The sequence below is a fragment of the Colletes gigas genome, unplaced genomic scaffold, assembly GCF_013123115.1.
Source record: "Colletes gigas isolate AHSC1104 unplaced genomic scaffold, ASM1312311v1 Colletes_gigas_Sc00014, whole genome shotgun sequence".
In the NCBI taxonomy this organism is placed as follows: Eukaryota; Metazoa; Arthropoda; class Insecta; order Hymenoptera; family Colletidae; genus Colletes; species Colletes gigas.
Genome location: NW_025106643.1, coordinates 539,872 through 559,104, shown reverse-complemented (window position 1 = coordinate 559,104; position 19,233 = coordinate 539,872). Strand labels below are relative to the sequence as shown.

The 19,233-nt window shown below is 46.3% G+C and overlaps 1 protein-coding gene across 1 annotated transcript; it reads left to right on the top strand.

The window, feature by feature from the left end:
* Positions 1-3,702: 3,702 nt before the first annotated feature.
* LOC122399594 (LIM/homeobox protein Awh-like) lies at positions 3,703-19,233 on the top strand. The gene is made up of 6 exons (XM_043400382.1): positions 3,703-3,838; positions 12,064-12,347; positions 17,755-17,972; positions 18,107-18,355; positions 18,663-18,836; positions 19,166-19,233. Exons 1-6 carry the CDS (start codon positions 3,833-3,835, stop codon positions 19,231-19,233), a joined length of 999 nt encoding a protein of 332 aa, XP_043256317.1. The 5' UTR covers positions 3,703-3,832.

Sequence of the window (19,233 nt, the reverse complement as noted above, 5' to 3'; positions counted from 1 at the left end):
TCGTCGATGCGAAGTCAGTCACTGATGGTGCTGGTATGACGTGGTAAATTATTTATTCACCGGCGACTGCGGGTGAATAATGGATCTTCCTTCGGCGCGAATGGCACCGAAGGAACGTTATTGATCACCGAAATATCAAAAGTAGGCGTATCCATCACCGATGGACCACCATACGCACGGGGGAAACGTGTGTCGAAACGACCCGGTAGAAAACGTACGCGCGCACCGTGAACACAGAGATATCCACAGGGAAGACGGATACACGAGGAGAACGGACGGACGGACGGTCAGACAGACGGATGGAATGCCCCGGCCTGCATCGTACCGGGCCTGTTCCGACAATAAAATCGATTTTTCATACCGGGCATTTATCATACACCCGCGATAATGGGTATGTATGGAGATACGGTATAAATATTTCGAGGTAAATAATCGTTAGCTCCTCGAGTACCGGAGTGTGGAGAGAGCATTAATAATATCGGTGTCCTTTTCACGGGCTGGAGGAATTGACAGCATGATAGAATCCTTCGTTACCAATGAGGGTATCTACGCTCGCTCCGACTCGAGATCGTCCACTGCTCTCGCTCAGTATCAAATAGTTATAATAATATTACGACTTTATTGCGTCGGAGTTGCATACAAAATGAAACGAACCATCCAGAAAAATTGTCCGTAGAAACAGTGTAGGGAAGATTGGGGCAAAAGAAGTCCAAGCAAATTTGGGAAAAATGTATTAAAACTAGTTTAAATTGTAGTTTAGTACCTCCTCTGTACCTCCTGAATACTAAACAAGTCGACAATTCTAATGTCCAACCGTAAAATGCTGGTCTTCTCGCGGTCGTGGCGCAATTAGTATCCTGCTGATTTTCAAAGGAGGGTGTTGCACAATTCATCCCTGGAGTACGCACTCGTGGACACTCTGGTCGCTTCTCGCCCTTTGTACGACCAATCGATGAAATTTTTCGGTCGGCTTGTCGGGATCGAGGGCCAAATTATCGGCGACAAGTGTCCTACAGCCGAATAATCGCCGTTTAAGCGGATACAATGGCGGTCGATTCGCAAACGAACGTTTTTATCTCGGTAACAAAGTCTATTTAGGTCACCCACCTATGCGACATGTATCTTCCCCAAAGATCTATGTAAGCTTGCCTTAATCGTACATCGTCTCTTTTTTCCACCCCTCCCAGTCTTTACATTCAATTACTATATGCACGCTTGTCTTATCGAGTTAATCATTTTTAGTGCAACTAATTCCCCATTGTTTGGACAGTTCTTCATCCCTTAAAGATACGGTTTAAAGGCACATCGATCGAATCTAGCTCGGTCTCGAGCGTTGAGGTGTTAATCAGAGCTGTCAAACGACGGGTGAGCTCGATCTTTCCGATCCAGGGATCGTTTCGCCAAAAACAGAGCCCACGTGACAGCAAACAGAGTCGTCGGGGCACGGGCGTCGGGTAATCTCGCGGCTAATCCAATTTACCCATGCGCCTCCTACGTTTATCTACGTGATTGAGGCGAGAGATATTTAGCATATCGATCGTGTAATTATCCTTGAATCCGGCGGCTCACTGGGCTGTCTCGGGTATACCGAGGCCCGTGGCCCCGTGTAAAAGCCGAAGATGAAGAGATAACGCCGTAGGAGGCGGGAAATAAAAAATAAGAAGCCCGTAGTATTCCCAGCTGGGGGTCATTCCTGACGTAAGGCTTTCGTTGGTCGAGTTTCACGATTGACCACCTGGCCGCATAGTTACACCTTGTAAACGGCCGGTGTCTACCGATGCTAATAAACAGAACGGACACGTTCGTGCCGGGGCTTCGTATTCGGCGGAGATTAATCGACACGGATTTGTCACGGACATCGTTACGTGCTCAACTCGTTCTATTTCGGTTCGCCGTTCGACGATAACCGTTCTCCGTTTCGTAAGATTCGCGATCACGGACATGCTGCTAGGGTATAGCGGAGATCGACGGCCAGACTGAAATTGTTCCCGTCACCTCGCGTTACCCGTTCGCCTGATTTATCGCGCCGTTCGCGCGACTGTAAGCGAACTTTGCTTGATAAACGATAGATTGTCTCGCCGTTATAGGTAGCTCCGAGCGTTCAATATTCATCGAATGACGAATAACGAGTGTTTATCATTCTCTAAATATAGTATTTCCCGCTTTTATGCAATTTTTTCACCCCGTTTAAGTCACAAAATTATCTGACCCCTGTTTAAACTGGCGATCGTTTCTCTCGGAGTTGCTTAAAAAATATTAATATAAAAATGATCTAAACAAAGTAAGTCTAAGAATAAAATTTGCCTGCGCGCGATCGACCGAATAAATCGTCCGTAAACTTATGCACTGGAACATGCGAGTAGCGTGAGTTTAATCTACTAACCCATAAGCCTGGACAGACGGTTTCGGACTAAAGGGGACCGAGGATAAGAGATAGAGTGGACGGAGGGGTATCTTGGCGAACCTCGGTGGTTGGACTTAAAGGCTTCGGATTCTTATTTCCCCATAAATAATTTTAATGACGCGCCGCGGCAGTTCAGGTATAGGGCGAAGCTATGCGGGGCCCTGTACCTGTAGGCAGCCTCGTATTGTTATTTATTAGATTCGTCGCATGTGAGTATGCGTCTACGCGCGAACACACGCCGACGATTCTGTGCATGGAAACGCGAAAACCACGTACGTGAATGTGGCGCGAGTCGATAAAATTCACCGATCATTTTTCACGCGCGCGCTTTGCGCACCGAGGACTCGCACTGTTTGCGTATTTTTAACATTTCGGACCCGTTCCCGGCACGCTGAGCTTTTATTTTTGTAACACTTTCGTCGCGGACAATTATTCACGGATATCGGTGTGCCCGTAATGGCACGGTGCAACGGTGCAACCAGAAATTTAGCAACCGGGGGGATGCAACGAAAAATTAACAGAGACAAACACGTCATAACAATTTCCCTCACTGTACAAACTTTGTCGATCAATTATTCGTCTTTACTTAATTTCAACGTTGAATACAGTGTATATGTACAAATATTTGGGCATTAGGGTATGCTACTTATATTCGAAATATGTCAAATCTATTTTTTTTTGTGGGCGTTATTTTAAACAACTTTTTCGTTTGAAAAAAATTAAAATTCGACATTATTTTATTTGTCTTGCTAGTAAAAAAAGATTCGCAATAATTTCGAACGAAGCGATTTGGGAGCGTCGGTCACTGGCATCCGCCGCGAGGATTCATATTTACCCCGAATATTCCCCGAAGCGCCAAACTCTGAAAACATCTCGTTGCAACCTATCGGGACACGGTATGCAATTATAGCGGGGTATCCCCGTTCGGTTGTCTCGAGAGAAACATCTTCGAGAATGATCCTTCGCGTAGAGCGCAACCAATCGAAAAAGAGTCGCGTCGCGTGCAATGTAGTGGGGGGTGAGGACGTGTGCGCGTTGTGCACTCGGGTAGCGCCACTTTCGCATCGATGGGCGTGTCGCGGGTCGTCCAATCGGAGACAGCGCAACGGGCACGCCCCTCGGGCCGTTTAGGCAACACCCACGTCGCAGATACTTGCAGCGGGTCGTGGTCCTCGCGGGTTTGTGTTCGTGTAGCGCACTCCGCTCGGGAATTACGTTATTATACCGTCGAGCGCACCGAGTCTCGAGCCATGCTGCGCTCCTCGGGCGTAGCTATCGCTTGCCCGCGCGCCTCGTGAACGCGTTTGCTTATCGCGTGGTGCTTTGCGATGCATTCGAGATCGCAAATTACGCTCGTGTGATCGATACCACGGAAAAGATCGGCACCACTGGAACCACGAGTGGCTCGATCGAGAGCTCCAGGGAATCATGAAGGTACGTGTAGTCGTTACTAGGCGATAAATAATCGGACCGACGCTACAAACTGTGGAATTTTCGTCTTTAGTTTCGCAGAGAGGAGTGTTTAGAATTTCTTTCTCGGATCGATGGTTAGGGACTTGATTTTTAATATCGTGTTTGTGTATAGTTTATCGTCGTAAGCATAAGGAAGCGTACGGCGACCAGAAGATCCATCAAAGGAATGCTATAAACGCTCTAAGTACGCTTTGATAGGTATGATTTGCTGGACATGAATGTCGTAATGGTACAAGTGAAAAGTATGAACTATCGGTTAGATATATATTATCCATAGCTATTATCGCAGAGTTTATTGCGTGCCGTACAGTTTATAGAATTTATTGCACACCGCAAAACTGGAATTTATTTTTGTAATACTTGCATGGTTCGGTACCTTTTGAAGTTTCATTAATAATTCATTTATTATTAGAGTAAATTAAGTTTTTGAAAGACAATCCCAAATATTATATAGCCATGAAAAAATTTTATTCAGAATGAAACCATCATGCAGCTTTACTGTTATGAAAGTGTGAACGCTTCGGATAGTTGAAGCTTGTCTCTCTTAACTATTGTATATCGACGATACAAAAGAAAATTACAAATTGCTGGTATTATGCAATGTCACGAGCGCAGCGTGTAATATATTCCATTAAATTTTAACGTTCTAACTTTCCCGACAGTTGCGTGGTTGAAATATACGTTTCTGCCCGAGTCAGAAAGAATTTATGAAAGATTGTTTTATCGATTTGACAGTAGGAATTTATGTAGTGTTTCGAAAATCTGCTAGAGAAATGTGATGAACTTGAACAGTTAGGATTTACCATGAATAAACTACTCCGGCCATGCAATAAACATGATGAATTGTTGGAGATATGCAGGGTCATTCTCATAATGTATACCGCGCGCAATAAAACTTTAATATCCTAATTTTCTCTACACTTGCACGATTGAGATACATTTAAATTGAATTAGTGTTATATCTAATTATATTATTCTATTAATTTACTTACAAACACTCTGATACCAACTTAGACAAGCTTGGCGTATGACTCAAAAGCCATATCTTAGAAAGTTCTATAATTAAGTTCAAGAACGAGAAAGGGAACAGTATCGTTCGCTAATGATAATGTTCAATGCTACACGGACACCGTGTATTACACGGTATTTTTCAAGAAAGTCCCATTAATCGAGAACAAAATGCGTAGAGTTCTCTGTCGCCTTGTCGCTGATCTGCATTTGATACAATGTCGGCCTACTGTGCACATTTTCTGTATCGTCGACTTTCACGTATGTCTCCATATTCGCTCAAACGACTTCTAAATAGATCCATTAGCTGGGCAAAATCTCAATCGCGGAACGTAACGAATAAAAGTGGGTTCACACTATTAATCAAGGCAACCGTCGACCGTTTGTCAAGATATACTTCAAAGAGACCGCCAGAAGGAACGGTGACGGACATTACGAGTACTGTGCGTTGCTGGTAAGTTGACAGTCGTAAAAAACGCGGGTCTGATTGGTTGTAGCGAAATAGGCTCGCTTATTTGGGTGCAAACACACAGAGACAAGATGCAAGCATTTCCGTGATTGGCTTAGACGGTCACATCTACCAATCGAGGACTGTAACAACTTATTCCTTTTGCCCTTACGCCGTTCCGACTGTCGATCAAACCCACTGACATCAAAAAAGCTTGTCCATACTATCGCAAACGTGCTAAAATCGTCGGCGTATGAAGTTCATTTGCACGAAGTAGATAGATATCCATGCAAAATTGATTGTTTTGTTTATGGGAGAATGTTTGCATACATGCCTCGTATAAATACTTCATCGAACCTTAGTTGCAGACACGATTATACAACTTTTCTATGCATTTGGAATCTCGATCCGTCTAATAGAATTCCCTACATAGCTTTTTCAATTTCGCGAGTCATTGTATTTGTTGTGATTTGTTTGTTGAAAACCGCAAGACCGCGTCGGATCAGACCTGCGATGCAACGCGTTTCCCCGCAGTTTTCTTCGCGTCGTAAAGTCCCTAGATCCGCCTCGGTCGCGGCTTGATGAGGTTGATGAGCGTTGGTGGACAGGTCGCGTCTCCCCGGCGCGACTCTCTGTAAAAAATGGCAGCGCGAACGGACGCCGGGGAATCCTCGATGCGAGACGGATAAACTTGGCAGCCGGTTGCAGACCCGCTTCCGACGTATTGCAAGGCGCGGTCGGCGAGAAGCAGCTCCGCGAAACGGAGGTGGCGGATTACGGTGCCGATCGTTTCGCGCGATTGTCTTGTCGCGATGTCGATCGCGTGTCACCTCGGCTAACTCCTCGTATGCTAAATATTGTCGAATACCCGCTCGCAGCTTTGGAACGCATACTCGATGGGCTTTTCTCCGTTGTCACCGGTGCATTGATGCATGTCGCCCCGCGAATCGGAATGTTGCATCGGAAACATTGAATATCTGAGTAGCTGAGCTCACCGGGTCGCTGTTCCACTTGATCGTTGTTGCTTGGTTAGCATTGACGAAGGGTTGCTTCGGGGACTCTGTGGATTACAAAAGTATTGGGACTTGTAACGTTTTTGGTTTCTTTGTACGTCAAAATGGCGGTTAGAAACGCAGTAGTATGTTTGCTTCTATTGCTGACCGTGCAAATAAATTCTAATTAGTTAAAAAGTTAGTCCTCGCAGACAGAACTTGTAACAGGACTAGGTATAAAGCATACCTACGCAGAGACGGGAGAAATCGTAAATACTTGTAAGATCACATCCGTGACGCGGAACGCATCCCACGCGAAGGGCTCTACGCGGGTTGTTACGCGAAAAGACCGTACAAGATGGCATCCAGTGCGTGTGTGGTCCAGTAAATTGTCGGCGTAAATCGCAAAATGGCGCATCAGGCTGATCCGGAGTTATACGGCACCGTTTTTAGAGGACTCGTGCCCGAACGGAACGAGCAAGTCGCGAGGATGACAGAAAGTGAGACAGAGAGACGACACACGTGGTGATTTGCTTGAACGTCCGTGGCAGGTCGGCCTGTTAAAGCGTCTCGCCGTCCGACACTTGGAAATATTGCAGTCTGCTCTAAACAGACGCGAAAATTAAAAAAATTATTATTATCGCTAATAGAAGTAAACTAAATATTACTGAGAAAATAATTATTACAGAAAAGTATTTTGCCTCGATCGTTCTATTTTATATATCATAAAACATCGTGTTAGATACCGTGAAATTTCGAACAAAGGTAGAAAAAGCATTTGTCGGAACGTTTTTTGGATTCTACATTATTGAACGTGTCGCCGATCCCATAGATCGTAACTCCGGATGATCCGTTTTACGCTGGACAGGAGTTAGATCCGCGTGCTCTTTTACACCATTAATCTTCTCTGATCTCTCGAAATCCCCGCGTTAATTCTGTTTTATCGATCCCATTTACTTAACGCGGGATGAACTATTACCCGGGCAGTCTGTTTTCAGCCTGGTGCCCGGTTTTCTGTCGTTTAACCGATTTGAAGGATCGCCGGTGGTGGTTTCAGAAACCAGCACCGTAGTTTTTTTCCAAGCAGAGAAATTAACCGAATAAATTAGCTGAATCAAAAGACTTATGCTTCGAAAAAAAACTCCTAAAATGACCAAAAAGATGAGACTCTAGAATAGAATGCCCCCTTAAACGGTCCGTGGCTCGAGCTAATCGCGAGACAAATCTATCGCCGATGCATCGTCAGTCGGTCCCCCATTCACGGTAACACAACGACAGAGGAACACGACGCAGGGGGGCGAGACGAGAACGGAACACTGTGTCGCGCGAAACCAGAAATCGGATGGCGATTTAAATAGATTTCGAGTGCCTAACAGCGGCTCCATGAAACGGAGATCGTCCATTGTACCTGCGGGGGATCGTTTCTTCGGTCGTCCAGGGACGGCCAGAAGGGTGGGGAGGGTGCGAAGGATTTTTCTACGAAGGCGTGAAGAGGCTCGTGCCCTTTTTCGCCCGGTGCCACTCGAAAAGCCGCTCGAAACACACAAAAACCAGAAGAGCATTATTTTCGCGTACCATTCTCTTTCTTGGTCCTCGTCTCTCTCTTTCCCTTTACGAGTGGTGGAACATCGTTTGAAAGAACGACCAAAAGAGGGGTGCCCGTAGTGGGCCACTTTGTCAACTTGTCACCTGGGTCCCGAAGATGCGAAAGAAAACGAACGAAAGGCCCTTCGGGGACGAAGGGAACCGGGCTCGTTCTTGTTCGCACCAGGAAGTCTTGACTCCTCTCTTCCTGAAGGTGTCCTTTTTTTCCATCTTTCTCGAAGCTTTCGTGCTCTCGGTTTCCCTTCGCTTTTGTTCTTTATATCGACGGGCCCAAATTGCCGTTGATCTTTGATAAAGATGAGTTTAGTTAGAAAGTACAATCTTTTGTAGAAAGTTAAAAGAAAATTAGAATCGCAACATCACTTGCTCGTTGATGCCATAGAATGTTGTAAAACGTTTGCATAAAAATAAAAGTAATGCAAATAAAACGAACGAAACAGACAAGGTAAAGGATATAAATACACGAACGGGGTCAAGCATATAGTCGACAAGCGTGACTGTACATACAACGATATAAGTATCACACGAGAGCCTAAAGTTCATACTCCCAATCACGAACTCGAACGTTCTTGCAGATGAGAAATTCAAGCGGATGGTTGTGTTGGTGCAAGGTTAATTAACGACATGCAGACAACTTGACGATTTTGAACACACGTACTAGACGTTCTCTTAGCGAAAATCAGTGTAGATTTACTAATACATTGGCTAGGCGGATAAGTTTCTGCTTGGTCTAGGAAAGTTGTGCGAGCAAGTACCTGGTTCGTTCTAAGTTTGCTCCAGGCAGAACGAATTAGTCGAATATCGTTTATATTCGACTGTATTTAGTTAATAATGTATTTCAAGTGGCAACGTATAAACTAATAAATTCCTCTAACGAGAACTTGTGAATGCAGAGAAGTCCTGTTGGATAGCGACCTTCTCGAATCGAGGGAGTCTGCCAACAAAGTGTTCGTTTCTAATTGGCTCGCGTGTTTGTTCCTAGCTGAAACAAATTTGCGCCTCGTGTTCGTAGAATACAGAGAATCTTCCAGGGAAAGTAGTCGCCCGCACACGAGGAACGTGTAAACGTTGGAAGGATCGTGTGGCATTAAACAAACTGGGACTATTGTATCGTAACCAATGTTTCAACTTTATTCGTTGGTCTCTCGAGTTACTTTTACACTAAAACGTCACGTTTTCGGAAAAAGTTTTTTAAGAACTCGTCAAGAAATGAGTTCTCCTCCTCGGTTCCTCTAATCGCGTCTGCTCAATTTGCCTAAAATTAAGTTCCCATCAAACATATCGTAACAGTGAAAGGAAGGACCGGCTCGTCCGAAATCCTTGAAAGTTACGCTCTTTGTTGTCCGGTGGGGACCAGCATTATCGTTATTACCGGCGGAGCCAAGCCGAACGACATTGGCGTCGCCGTGGACAGGCGCGCGAAAGGAAAGAAGTATCGGTTTCAATGGGCACCGTATCGCGTACCGAAAGTGACACGAAGCCACGAATACCGTAGGAAACCCCTTAGCGGGATCCCCGAAGGACCTCCCGTCGACAGGCTTTCAAGTTTGAAAGTCATACCCCGGTGGTGGCTCGTAGTCGACAAGGGGACCGAAACCGAAACCACTCGAGAGGTAAGAATGGGGCCCCATGGCCATCCTGAATAGAGGCGTGTACAAACCCCGGTGTACGAATCCTCTATGGACAGCCTCTCTGCGAAGCGTTTGCCGATCTACCTTTGTGTAAATAAGGCAATAAGGCGAAGGAAGCGGGATTATTCTTTACTAAGTCCGTAGATCGGATTATGTCGAGTTGCTGCGTGGATCGATTCCGTCGGGATGCCAAATATTTGAATGGGTCCTCTGTGACCACTTAAGAAAGAGTTGTAATGGTATCTGGGGGGGGGAGTTGGACGCCTCGAAAACCATACGTGTTTCTTTGAATTTTGCACGAAGAGATAGCATCCCCGATTAAATCTTTCCCATTCGGAGAACGAAAATCCGAGCTTGTGCCTATCTTGGCGTATCATTCTCATAATAAACCCCGAAAATCACGCCCCTGACAGGCCGTGCGACCGCAGGAAGCAACCGTATAGTCCAGGAGCGAGTACAAATGGGAGGGTATGGCGTTCACCATAACTCATGGGGCCGGTCCTGTGACGAGAACGCGTCTCCGTGATAGGCACCGCATACGGAACCTTACAACACACGCGTGCGTTAAGTGTTGGGTGTAGGTATAAGGGCAGCACCTACGGCTTTGCAGGTATTACGTTACAATGCCATTATGTGACTCCCGTGCGCCACCATTGTAGGGCCCTCTGTGACGTATGGTTAACCACCGACCATAACCAACCAAATGTTCGCACGTCCTAACCGCGCGCGTTCCTCGAAAAATTTTCACTTTCTATTCACGTTAGCTATTCTGTATGAAAAAATAAATCGAAAATGTGCTTTCGATCGAACGTGTTTAAAATATTTCGGTTATTTGTCCTGTTTGAACGCGGCTGCAAGTTGTTTCGGGTTCGCGACAAAAGCTTGGTTTTCGGAGAACCCACGCGCGTTAGCGAGATTAGAAATTTGCTGCATCGCCGGTTCTATTGCGAAGTTCGCTCGTTAATCTTACGACACCGGGCCTTTTCTTCCGTCGTAATAAATCCGCCGCTAAAATATTGCCAGCGTTTCGACTTTTGCGTGCGCGAAGGTTGGGCCAGGAGAGAGTTATAGGTGACAATAACGAGGCCCGGTTGCATGCGAGGCGGGATCGTAAAGCGGCGGATTAGACTCCTTTCGGCTATTAGTCTAATATATGCCTTCCGATATCAAAAAGCCTGCGCATCGTGCGGATACGATTTCGACTCTGTACGGCGAGACCGAACAAAGGTTTCGGTTTGGAGAACCATCGATGAATTGATTTAACAATAAATTAGTCAGGAGTGAAAATAGTAATCGCATTATTTCCTAGTCGTTTTCTATGTTCGAAAAATTATTTGAAATCAATTCGTACGTCAAGGGGTGAACCCTTGGCGGTACCCTGACGTCTATCGTGCCCCGATGTTCCGAAAACCTCGAGTGTCCCCGCAATCTCCGGGTGACCCATCATCGAAGTCTCCGCTAATTCGTAGTTTACAGACTCGACGTGTCGAATGGCGGGGCCCCGGTAAACGATCCCGGTAGGCAGCTGGTCAAGCGAAAAGAGCACCCCGTGGGGAACGTAACACACTGGCAACATAACTGCGCAGCCAGACTGGAAGGTAGCGGCCCTCGAACCCCTCGGCTCGAAGTCAATGTTCCCTTTCAGTATGGTGACACGCATGCCCGTGCCTCCGCGTAGCGTACAGCCGAGCTTTGTTGTGCACGCAAGTCCTTGCTCCCTGGCAGCGCGGCCACCGGTTCTAATATATGTGGCCGGCCCACCCCGGGTAACATCCCTTCGTGTCGGGCCTCCACGAGGGCTGTGTACGCCAATGGGACGCATAAATGGGCATCCGTTGCATCCAGCCGCCTCTCGGGAACATCTCTGTCACCGTGTCGGCGGTCTTGTTACGACGACTCGTGTCGGATCCACGGTTTCGATCGACCACGCTCTCGCCACTGGCTAAATGATTTTCGAATGAGGGGGGCGTGCCCGGGTAAATAAACTTCCGGCCGGAGGGAAGCTGCAGAGGGTTGGCTCGTTCTTTTCACGTGGCGCGCCAGTGGGCCAAAAGACTCTGCAAGGGTAAACCTTCACGAAACAGTTAAAAAATGATTGATAATTACATATAACTGCGTGGAAAATAAACCATTGTGAGACAGTTGGAATAACGTTTTCGAAATGGTAACGAAAAAGAGTTCCACGGGTTGTAAAACACAAAAGATGTAGCGTGTAAAGATGAGAACGGACGTGAGAATAGGGACCGTAGCAAAACTGCGTTGAAATAGATTGATCGAAACAGACACATCCATCAAACTTGTCACTGCTTTCGTGACAAGAACACCCGATAGTTTTGGTGGGCAGAATTCTGTGTAGGATAGGGTGGCACGATGTGGTACATAGGGAAACGTTGACTTGTGTTATACAATTATTGTTTTGCGTGTAGCGGGCGATCGCATCACACTTATATGATATTAATTCATTTATGTTGCAATAAGCGAAAATAATTTTTGATGTTCCAGACGGAAGTGGAAGAGATGACGAACGACAGCGTCTGCGACGGCACCGGTCCGAATCTCGCTGCTCCTGAAACCACCGGCGGTCTGATAGGACCGGAAATGTCCCCGAGCGTGATGGAGTGTGGCGGCTGCGGGGAACGTGTCCGGGAGCGTACAGTTCTCTGCGTCGGTGGACGAACTTGGCACTCGAGGTGTCTGAGATGCTGTGCATGTGCCAGACCGTTGCACGATCAACACTCTTGCTTCCTGAAGGGAATGCGGCTCTACTGCAGGCACGATTACGCTCTGTAAGCGAAAGATTCCTTTCTTATTGCCGTGGTAACCCTCCTCTCGCGGTCCAAAGTCTCGCGAACTAACGAAGCCCCAGTGCTCTGTTACGAATTATTCGAACGGGAATTTCAGACACCGACACGGCGAAGAAAAAAAATGGTCCGCGTTGCAGGTTGACTAATGCAGATATCGGACCGGCGTTATTAACGAAGCAGCGCGGCGAGTCGACGTGTTAGCTACCGTAGAAACACAACAGCCAGACAAGAAACATAAATCCTGGTGGTACAGTGCACGTAATTGCCACTGTGTCGTCAAAGATCTACGCTTTCCTGTAACCGCAATTCAGCGGTCGAAACAGATTCAATTATCGAGATAACGGACCGACGATAAAGCGAATATAGCCGTAAAATATTTAACGATCGATCGATCGGCCGAATAATAAAGCACGGCAAAAGTGTGGGGAGCCGTGGTTTTGCGTTATCAATATAATAAATAGCGAGTCGTTACGTACTCGTCCACTCTGGATGAACGAATCGTTGAATTCTTATACGTGACAACCTGTCGACGATTTTTCAACGCATCGACCGGCGAATGTAAATTAACGTTAACGTCTCTATGGACAAGTAATGCGATATTTTTTAACCTGTACGCGTATTAACATACTGGACAGCGACACTCTGCTGGCGTAACTTGCTCTTTTCTTTCGTCGAACGATAGGTGCGCTATGAAACTTGTTATCAGATTGTTGCCAATGTGTTAACGACAAAGAACTAGTACTTGCAAAAAAATTCAAGCTCTTGAAATCATTAAATTCTTTCCGACATCTTCAACTATTTGAAAACAATCCCATCTTTCTTGAACGGGATATTATTGCGGACGATTTACACGAATACAAAGAGACACTGTTCGACACAGGTTCCTCTGTTTCGCTGGTTCGATAACGACTCGATCGTGGCACGTACTTTTGAATATTTTCGTAGGGAGGAAGGTCGAGAAAGTATATAGGGAGTCGATAGAGGCGAAAGAAGCTCGAAGTGACTGGTCGATTGTGGATAGGGAGTCTGAGTCGAAGACTTTCCAACGTGTTTATCCAACTGTCAATCACAGTTGGTATGGTCACCTGGCTGTGTTACACCGGCCTGTCTAAATCACGGTATCGTGATATTCGATCGTGACGTGTGACCGGTATCGCTGTCCGCATCGAAGAACGCGGAAACGAATGCACACCGGGGAAGAAAGAAATCTAATAATGTGAATTCGTGAGCGTAAACGTAAATTATCATCCTCGTGAATTACTGAAAGCTGAGAGAAGCGCTAGCAGGACCGAGGAAAGAGGGATCAAAATATTGCACCGAAGGGAATCATCGCTGACGTTCGAAACGAATTTACGGCACAATGGAAATAATTATTCACGGGATATTGAAAGGCGACGAACAACATATTTCATAACTGGCATAAGAGCGTTCGAGCCTGGAAGCGCAATCAGAAATTTCGCAACGGTGTCGGCGTTCTCTGTGAAGACAGTTGCCGGATTTTTCGAGCCGTCTGTCTTTGGGGAGTCAAAGTCGTGTGTGCGGGAGGTCCGGAGGAATCCGCCGCGTAATTTTTTTAACTCACACTTTTCGCCTCGTAATGCTGGCTTACGATGACCCGGTCGGCAAGATCCACGACCCGTAGACTCGTCGACAAGCGACTTCGAAAGAAGCGAAGCCACCTTCTCGATCTACGCTCGGCCCGGCGTGATAAATGATCGGAAACTATACCGCCGGTCTTTCGAACCTGCAAGAGACGGGGACATCGCCGCGGAATGTTCCCTCCGATTCACAATTGAAATGTTGATACAATGTGACCTAATTAATACTATCGTGTTGCAACGCGAGAAATGCCCCTATGAACTGTCTGCGTTCTTCGGAGGGGTCACGCCATTTTGCGCGGTTTCAGCTTTCTCTGAATTTCTATCGTTTTCTAAATGTCCGTCTGGGAAATGAGGAAATTAAATAGTTTTAAATAGCACCACACTGACCATACGTTATAATTTAATAGATCAAGAAATTTAAGGGACAGTTCTTCGCGGTTATTGTACAAGTTATGTGTTAAATTACAATAAGATTATAGACTTCCTCGGCTTGAGAACAATGAGCACGAAGATCCCTTAAGAAGGATTAATTTTCGTTGTTTTTTACCGGGATGCATATCTCGAGCTTCCTTGAGATTGGATCTACGACAGTGGTAAAAGAATCTCACAATCGAAATCAGCTCGCTCAAAATTCAAATCCCTCCCTAGACATTGGCGTGGGCGTTGACGAAGAAGTTCCTGTTGCAAGGAACGAATTACTACCCCGCTAACAAACAATAGGATTAAAATGCGCGTACGCGTTTTATGGTCGCCGTCTATCCGCGTAAGAATTCACTGTTCATTGTTTCATGAATTTACGACGGTGCGTTGCGTTTTAATTATACTAATAATAACACGAGACTGTGTTTATATCGTGTGAAACTACATTTTTAAAAAAGTTTTCATCTATTTTCGACTTGTGTTGAAACGGTGAATCGTATTCTACCTGGCTTCGCTTCTCTTCCTGGCCACCCTGTACAAAATTGTTCGTTAGTCAATGTACATGCTTTATTAGCATACTTGATGGCACACAATTTGTCCATACTACCACGGATGCACGAAAGGCACGAGATTTCCAAATGGTAAAATGACATTAACGACACGCATTTTACCAATTGCAAGCTTAGGTTTGACACACTTTGTAAATCTATATTTCTTAGTTTGTCAGACAGTTCCAATGTGCAATATACGGTTCTGTTATTTCGTTAACATTTCGTTCCCGAGAATTTAATTATAATTATATAAAAAGGTGAAACCTTTTCAATACATTGGTATTCTCTCAATCCCCTAGTCTCATACCGAGTAAATTATTTCCACCCTCTATCCCTCTGGCCCCTCCCCCCCTGGATATACTGAGTACGAAACAATCAACTCCATTAGCTACCCCGATACTAAGCGTGCAAATATCTCCTCGCTCCCGCCGTAGAATGTCCTCTTAATCCCGCGAGCAGTTGTCGCGAGATGCAACCGAACAGCGTGCTAAATAGTCGTGGATCTAGCGAGCAGTACCCCGTAGTTTGAGCGTCTGGAATGGGGCGGTGGGGCCACCGGGGTAGTCGCGTGGCCCCATAAGATATCTTCGGGTGTCTGGACGCGGGCGGAGCGAGGGGGTTCCCTGAACACAGCCCGTATAAACAGCTAGCTCGATCGTCGCCGGAGGAACCGGACGAGGAATCGGGATGCACTTTCCGTGTTCATGAATATGATAATGGGCTAATGGCCACTAGTCGTTGTTTAATTACCGGTCGCGGCGCACACAACCGACCACACCGGACTCGGCCGTGAAGCCACCGTCGTGCTTCTGCTTGTCGTTGCCAGTGGATGCATCTCCGGGTGCTCCTCTTGGTGCACCCATAACACCCACCTTTCGAGCCATTCATCTGGCCGTGCGTGCGTGTGTCGTGTACCATGCTCGTGTCTTGCCGCTACACGGCTACCGTTTACACCGGCGTAGCTCCCAGCGCTCTTTCGAGCCAAGAACCTGGGGGTGACCGAGGAGGGCTGGCTGGACTCTCTCGCGAGTTTCGATTCCTGGTAACTTCGTAGGCAAAAACAACCCGAGGGCTCGAGAGACCGAGCACGAACTTTACGACAGGTCGGTTCGAAGTGAAGCCCCGGCGGAAATTTTATTGTATAATTTTTAAACAAAGTTTGAACGATTTTTCCATCATCGATGATAATTATTTGACAACTCGTAAATAAAATTCGAACGACTATAGCAAGGAAGAAGTATAAAAAATGGAGAGAGTGTTAAAGATCAACGAAGCAAGCAATGGAGAACACCTGGGTGAGCGAGGAGCGAAGAAGAAACAAAGAAAACGGAAGGGAAGTGAGGGATTGTATTAGAAAGCGCCTTCAGAGAAGAAGAGAAGCCCGGAGGTGCTGCGAAGAATCGAAGGAAGAGAAACTTGCCTCTCTAGTCTTGGAAAGTGATCGCCGGTAGCGCATGTTTCTTAGCCACTTGGTTCTTCCTATACTCCCACGAGCTCCTGTAGTTGTCAACGAAGAAACAATACAAGAAATAATTCTTTGTAAGTGTTCTAAGAAACCTTGCAGGGAAGTCTATTATAAACTATGCTACCACGTGATAAATTCGTGAGTTACTCTATATTTCTTCGCTTTCCACCTTTTCATCCGTGGCCTCGGCTCTTTCTCTCCCCTTTTTCTATCCTTTCTTCCACTTCCCCCTTATCGTATCGTCCGTTTGCTCCTTTTCGCCACCGCGGCTATCTCTCGTTCTTTTTCCCCTTGTATCCCTCTTCCAGCGGCGCGACGTGCTCCGCTGCGCAAGTTTACATACACGCAAACATACTCTTCGGAGTCGCAGCTCGCGCTTCGGGGTCCAGGAGTCGTTTATTTGCTATGGGGACGACATACCCTCGCCTCCTTCCAGGTAAACGCGCGTTCGTGCGCGACGCCTTATCTAAGAGCGCGGCGGAGTGCTCTCTCATTGGAAGTACGAATTATTTCTGCGACCATTCACGCGATCAGGCTCATGGCCGCGGCATTGCCTACGCCGATAATCGCTCGCGGCGGAGGCCGGTGCGAATATCAAAGGGCAACACTTTTGGCGCTCGAACGATCTCTTTTCCCGCGCAATACCTCCCCCTTTCGTCTTGGTGATTTTATTCCACGATAATAAGCGATCAACGCTTCACAAATTTTCAAATTTCTATTCCTTGAAAACAAACCATCGAATGGAAAAATTTTGCACCACCGATAATAGCATACATCCTTGCATCGTAGAAGAAATTGTTCCACAGTAATAATTGATATCGCAACTACTCGCGCTAGTGTTCGATTCAACGCTTCATTAATCGCGTAGGCTGGCGATTACTAATAGCGGCAGAGAGCAGTAGATTCCACACCAGGAAATCGGCGGGAGCTTTGCATTTTCCTGGGGAAAGGACCTCTCGATAGTTGGCTTATCGACACCTCAATACGCGCACACACGCGGAGGAATGGGAATCGTCTGCGTTAAACGCTGTTCGCCGGATACATTTGTTAGAGGCGAGAGATGCCTTGGAAGCTAAATCCTTCTCCGAGCTTCCATCGCAAAATTTATTAGCGCTATTGCCGCAGGTGGCCTCGTGCTGCGTGCGTGTAAATTCTTTACGACCGCGTCTGATTTTCCTGCACGGGACGGTATCGTTAGTCACAGCCTCCGCGTTGGAAAAACTATGAAATTTACCCCCGTGAGTTTCTTGCAAATAGAATCAAGAGACTGCGACATTGTAACGTACTGAAAAGTGAGGTAGCGTTCGAGCGTACAAGATATGTATAAAGGTAGGGTGTTTTTAATTTTCCAGGACATTTGGCGCAAAGTGTGCGAAATGTGGGCGAAGCGTGGGTGCTGGGGATTGGGTGAGGAGAGCCAGAGAGAGGGTTTATCACTTGGCTTGCTTTGCCTGCGACGCCTGTTCCCGTCAGCTATCCACGGGGGAGCAATTCGCCCTGCTGGACGCCAGGTTACTCTGCAAGGCTCACTATCTAGACGTCGTCGAAGGCAACAACACTTCTTCCGATGGTGAGACTCCCCAGATATGTTCTATTCTACGAGATGAAACAAGTTGTCTCGATGGGGTTGATATTAATTTGCCTAGAGAACGCATCGAGTGTCGGGGCACCAAAGTAGAACTGTACTAATTGGTACTTTCGCAGAAGGCGGTGACTCCGAGAGCGGCCACAAAAGCGGTAACAAGGCGAAGAGAGTGCGAACGACGTTCACGGAGGAACAGCTATCCGTTCTTCAAGCGAACTTCCAGCTGGACAGCAACCCGGACGGTCAAGATCTCGAGAGGATAGCGCATGTCACGGGGCTCAGCAAAAGAGTTACGCAGGTTTGGTTCCAGAATTCTAGGGCGAGGCAGAAGAAGCATCTGCACACGGGCAAAATGAAAGGGCAACATGGTACTTCTTGCGTTTGTTTCTCTCAGCTAATTATCTAAAAGAACGTATTTAACGAGACGGAAATTCGCGTCGATCGTTTTATCCGGTCCCATTTATAGTAAATGTAACTGAATCGATGCTAGGGATTTTTTGGTAATTATTCGGAACAGGGTCCACCTCGTCGATTTCGATAATTTTCGAATACGTTATTGGACTCGACGTTTTAAACATGTTTCGACGAAAGGGATTGTTCATCTGCGTGTATTAGGCTTAGAGATATTGGCAATTATCGTCGCTACGAATCAAGAAACATCATTTGCTGTTACAGTTCATCAATCACCTCCGAATTCTAACGCGTCTACGGGTGATTTCGGTCGGCACATCAATTTACATCTGACCTATTCCTTTCAACATCAACAGCACCACCATCACAGCCATCAGCAGCCGCAGCTCAGTCCAGCTACGTGCAAGAGTCCCACACCTTCGATTTATCATAATCACGGTAAGAGAGCTTTGGGTCTTCCGGCATGTTTTCGATGAAATCATTTCTACTGCATGAAGTCGCCGCGGAAAAATACAATGAAATTCACCGGGATATCCTTCTTGCTCGGTATACGCAATAATGATAACATTTTATCGCGAAATAAGGAAATCTAAGTAGAGATAGGTGCACCCAGTCATCAACAATTTGATTTTAAATTGATTTAAAAGCATTGTGCGTTTAAAAATTTCAACCAACATTGCGTTGATCAATTGGTGCAGAAAGAAAAAACAAAATTTTGCTTTGATAAGGTCTACTCTCTATCGCAACACCGTCAACTCTGTCTTCAGGCTCGGAACAATCGATGGACGAACTCTCGCAGGATTCGATGATGTTGTCGATGCCGAACGAGGTTTAA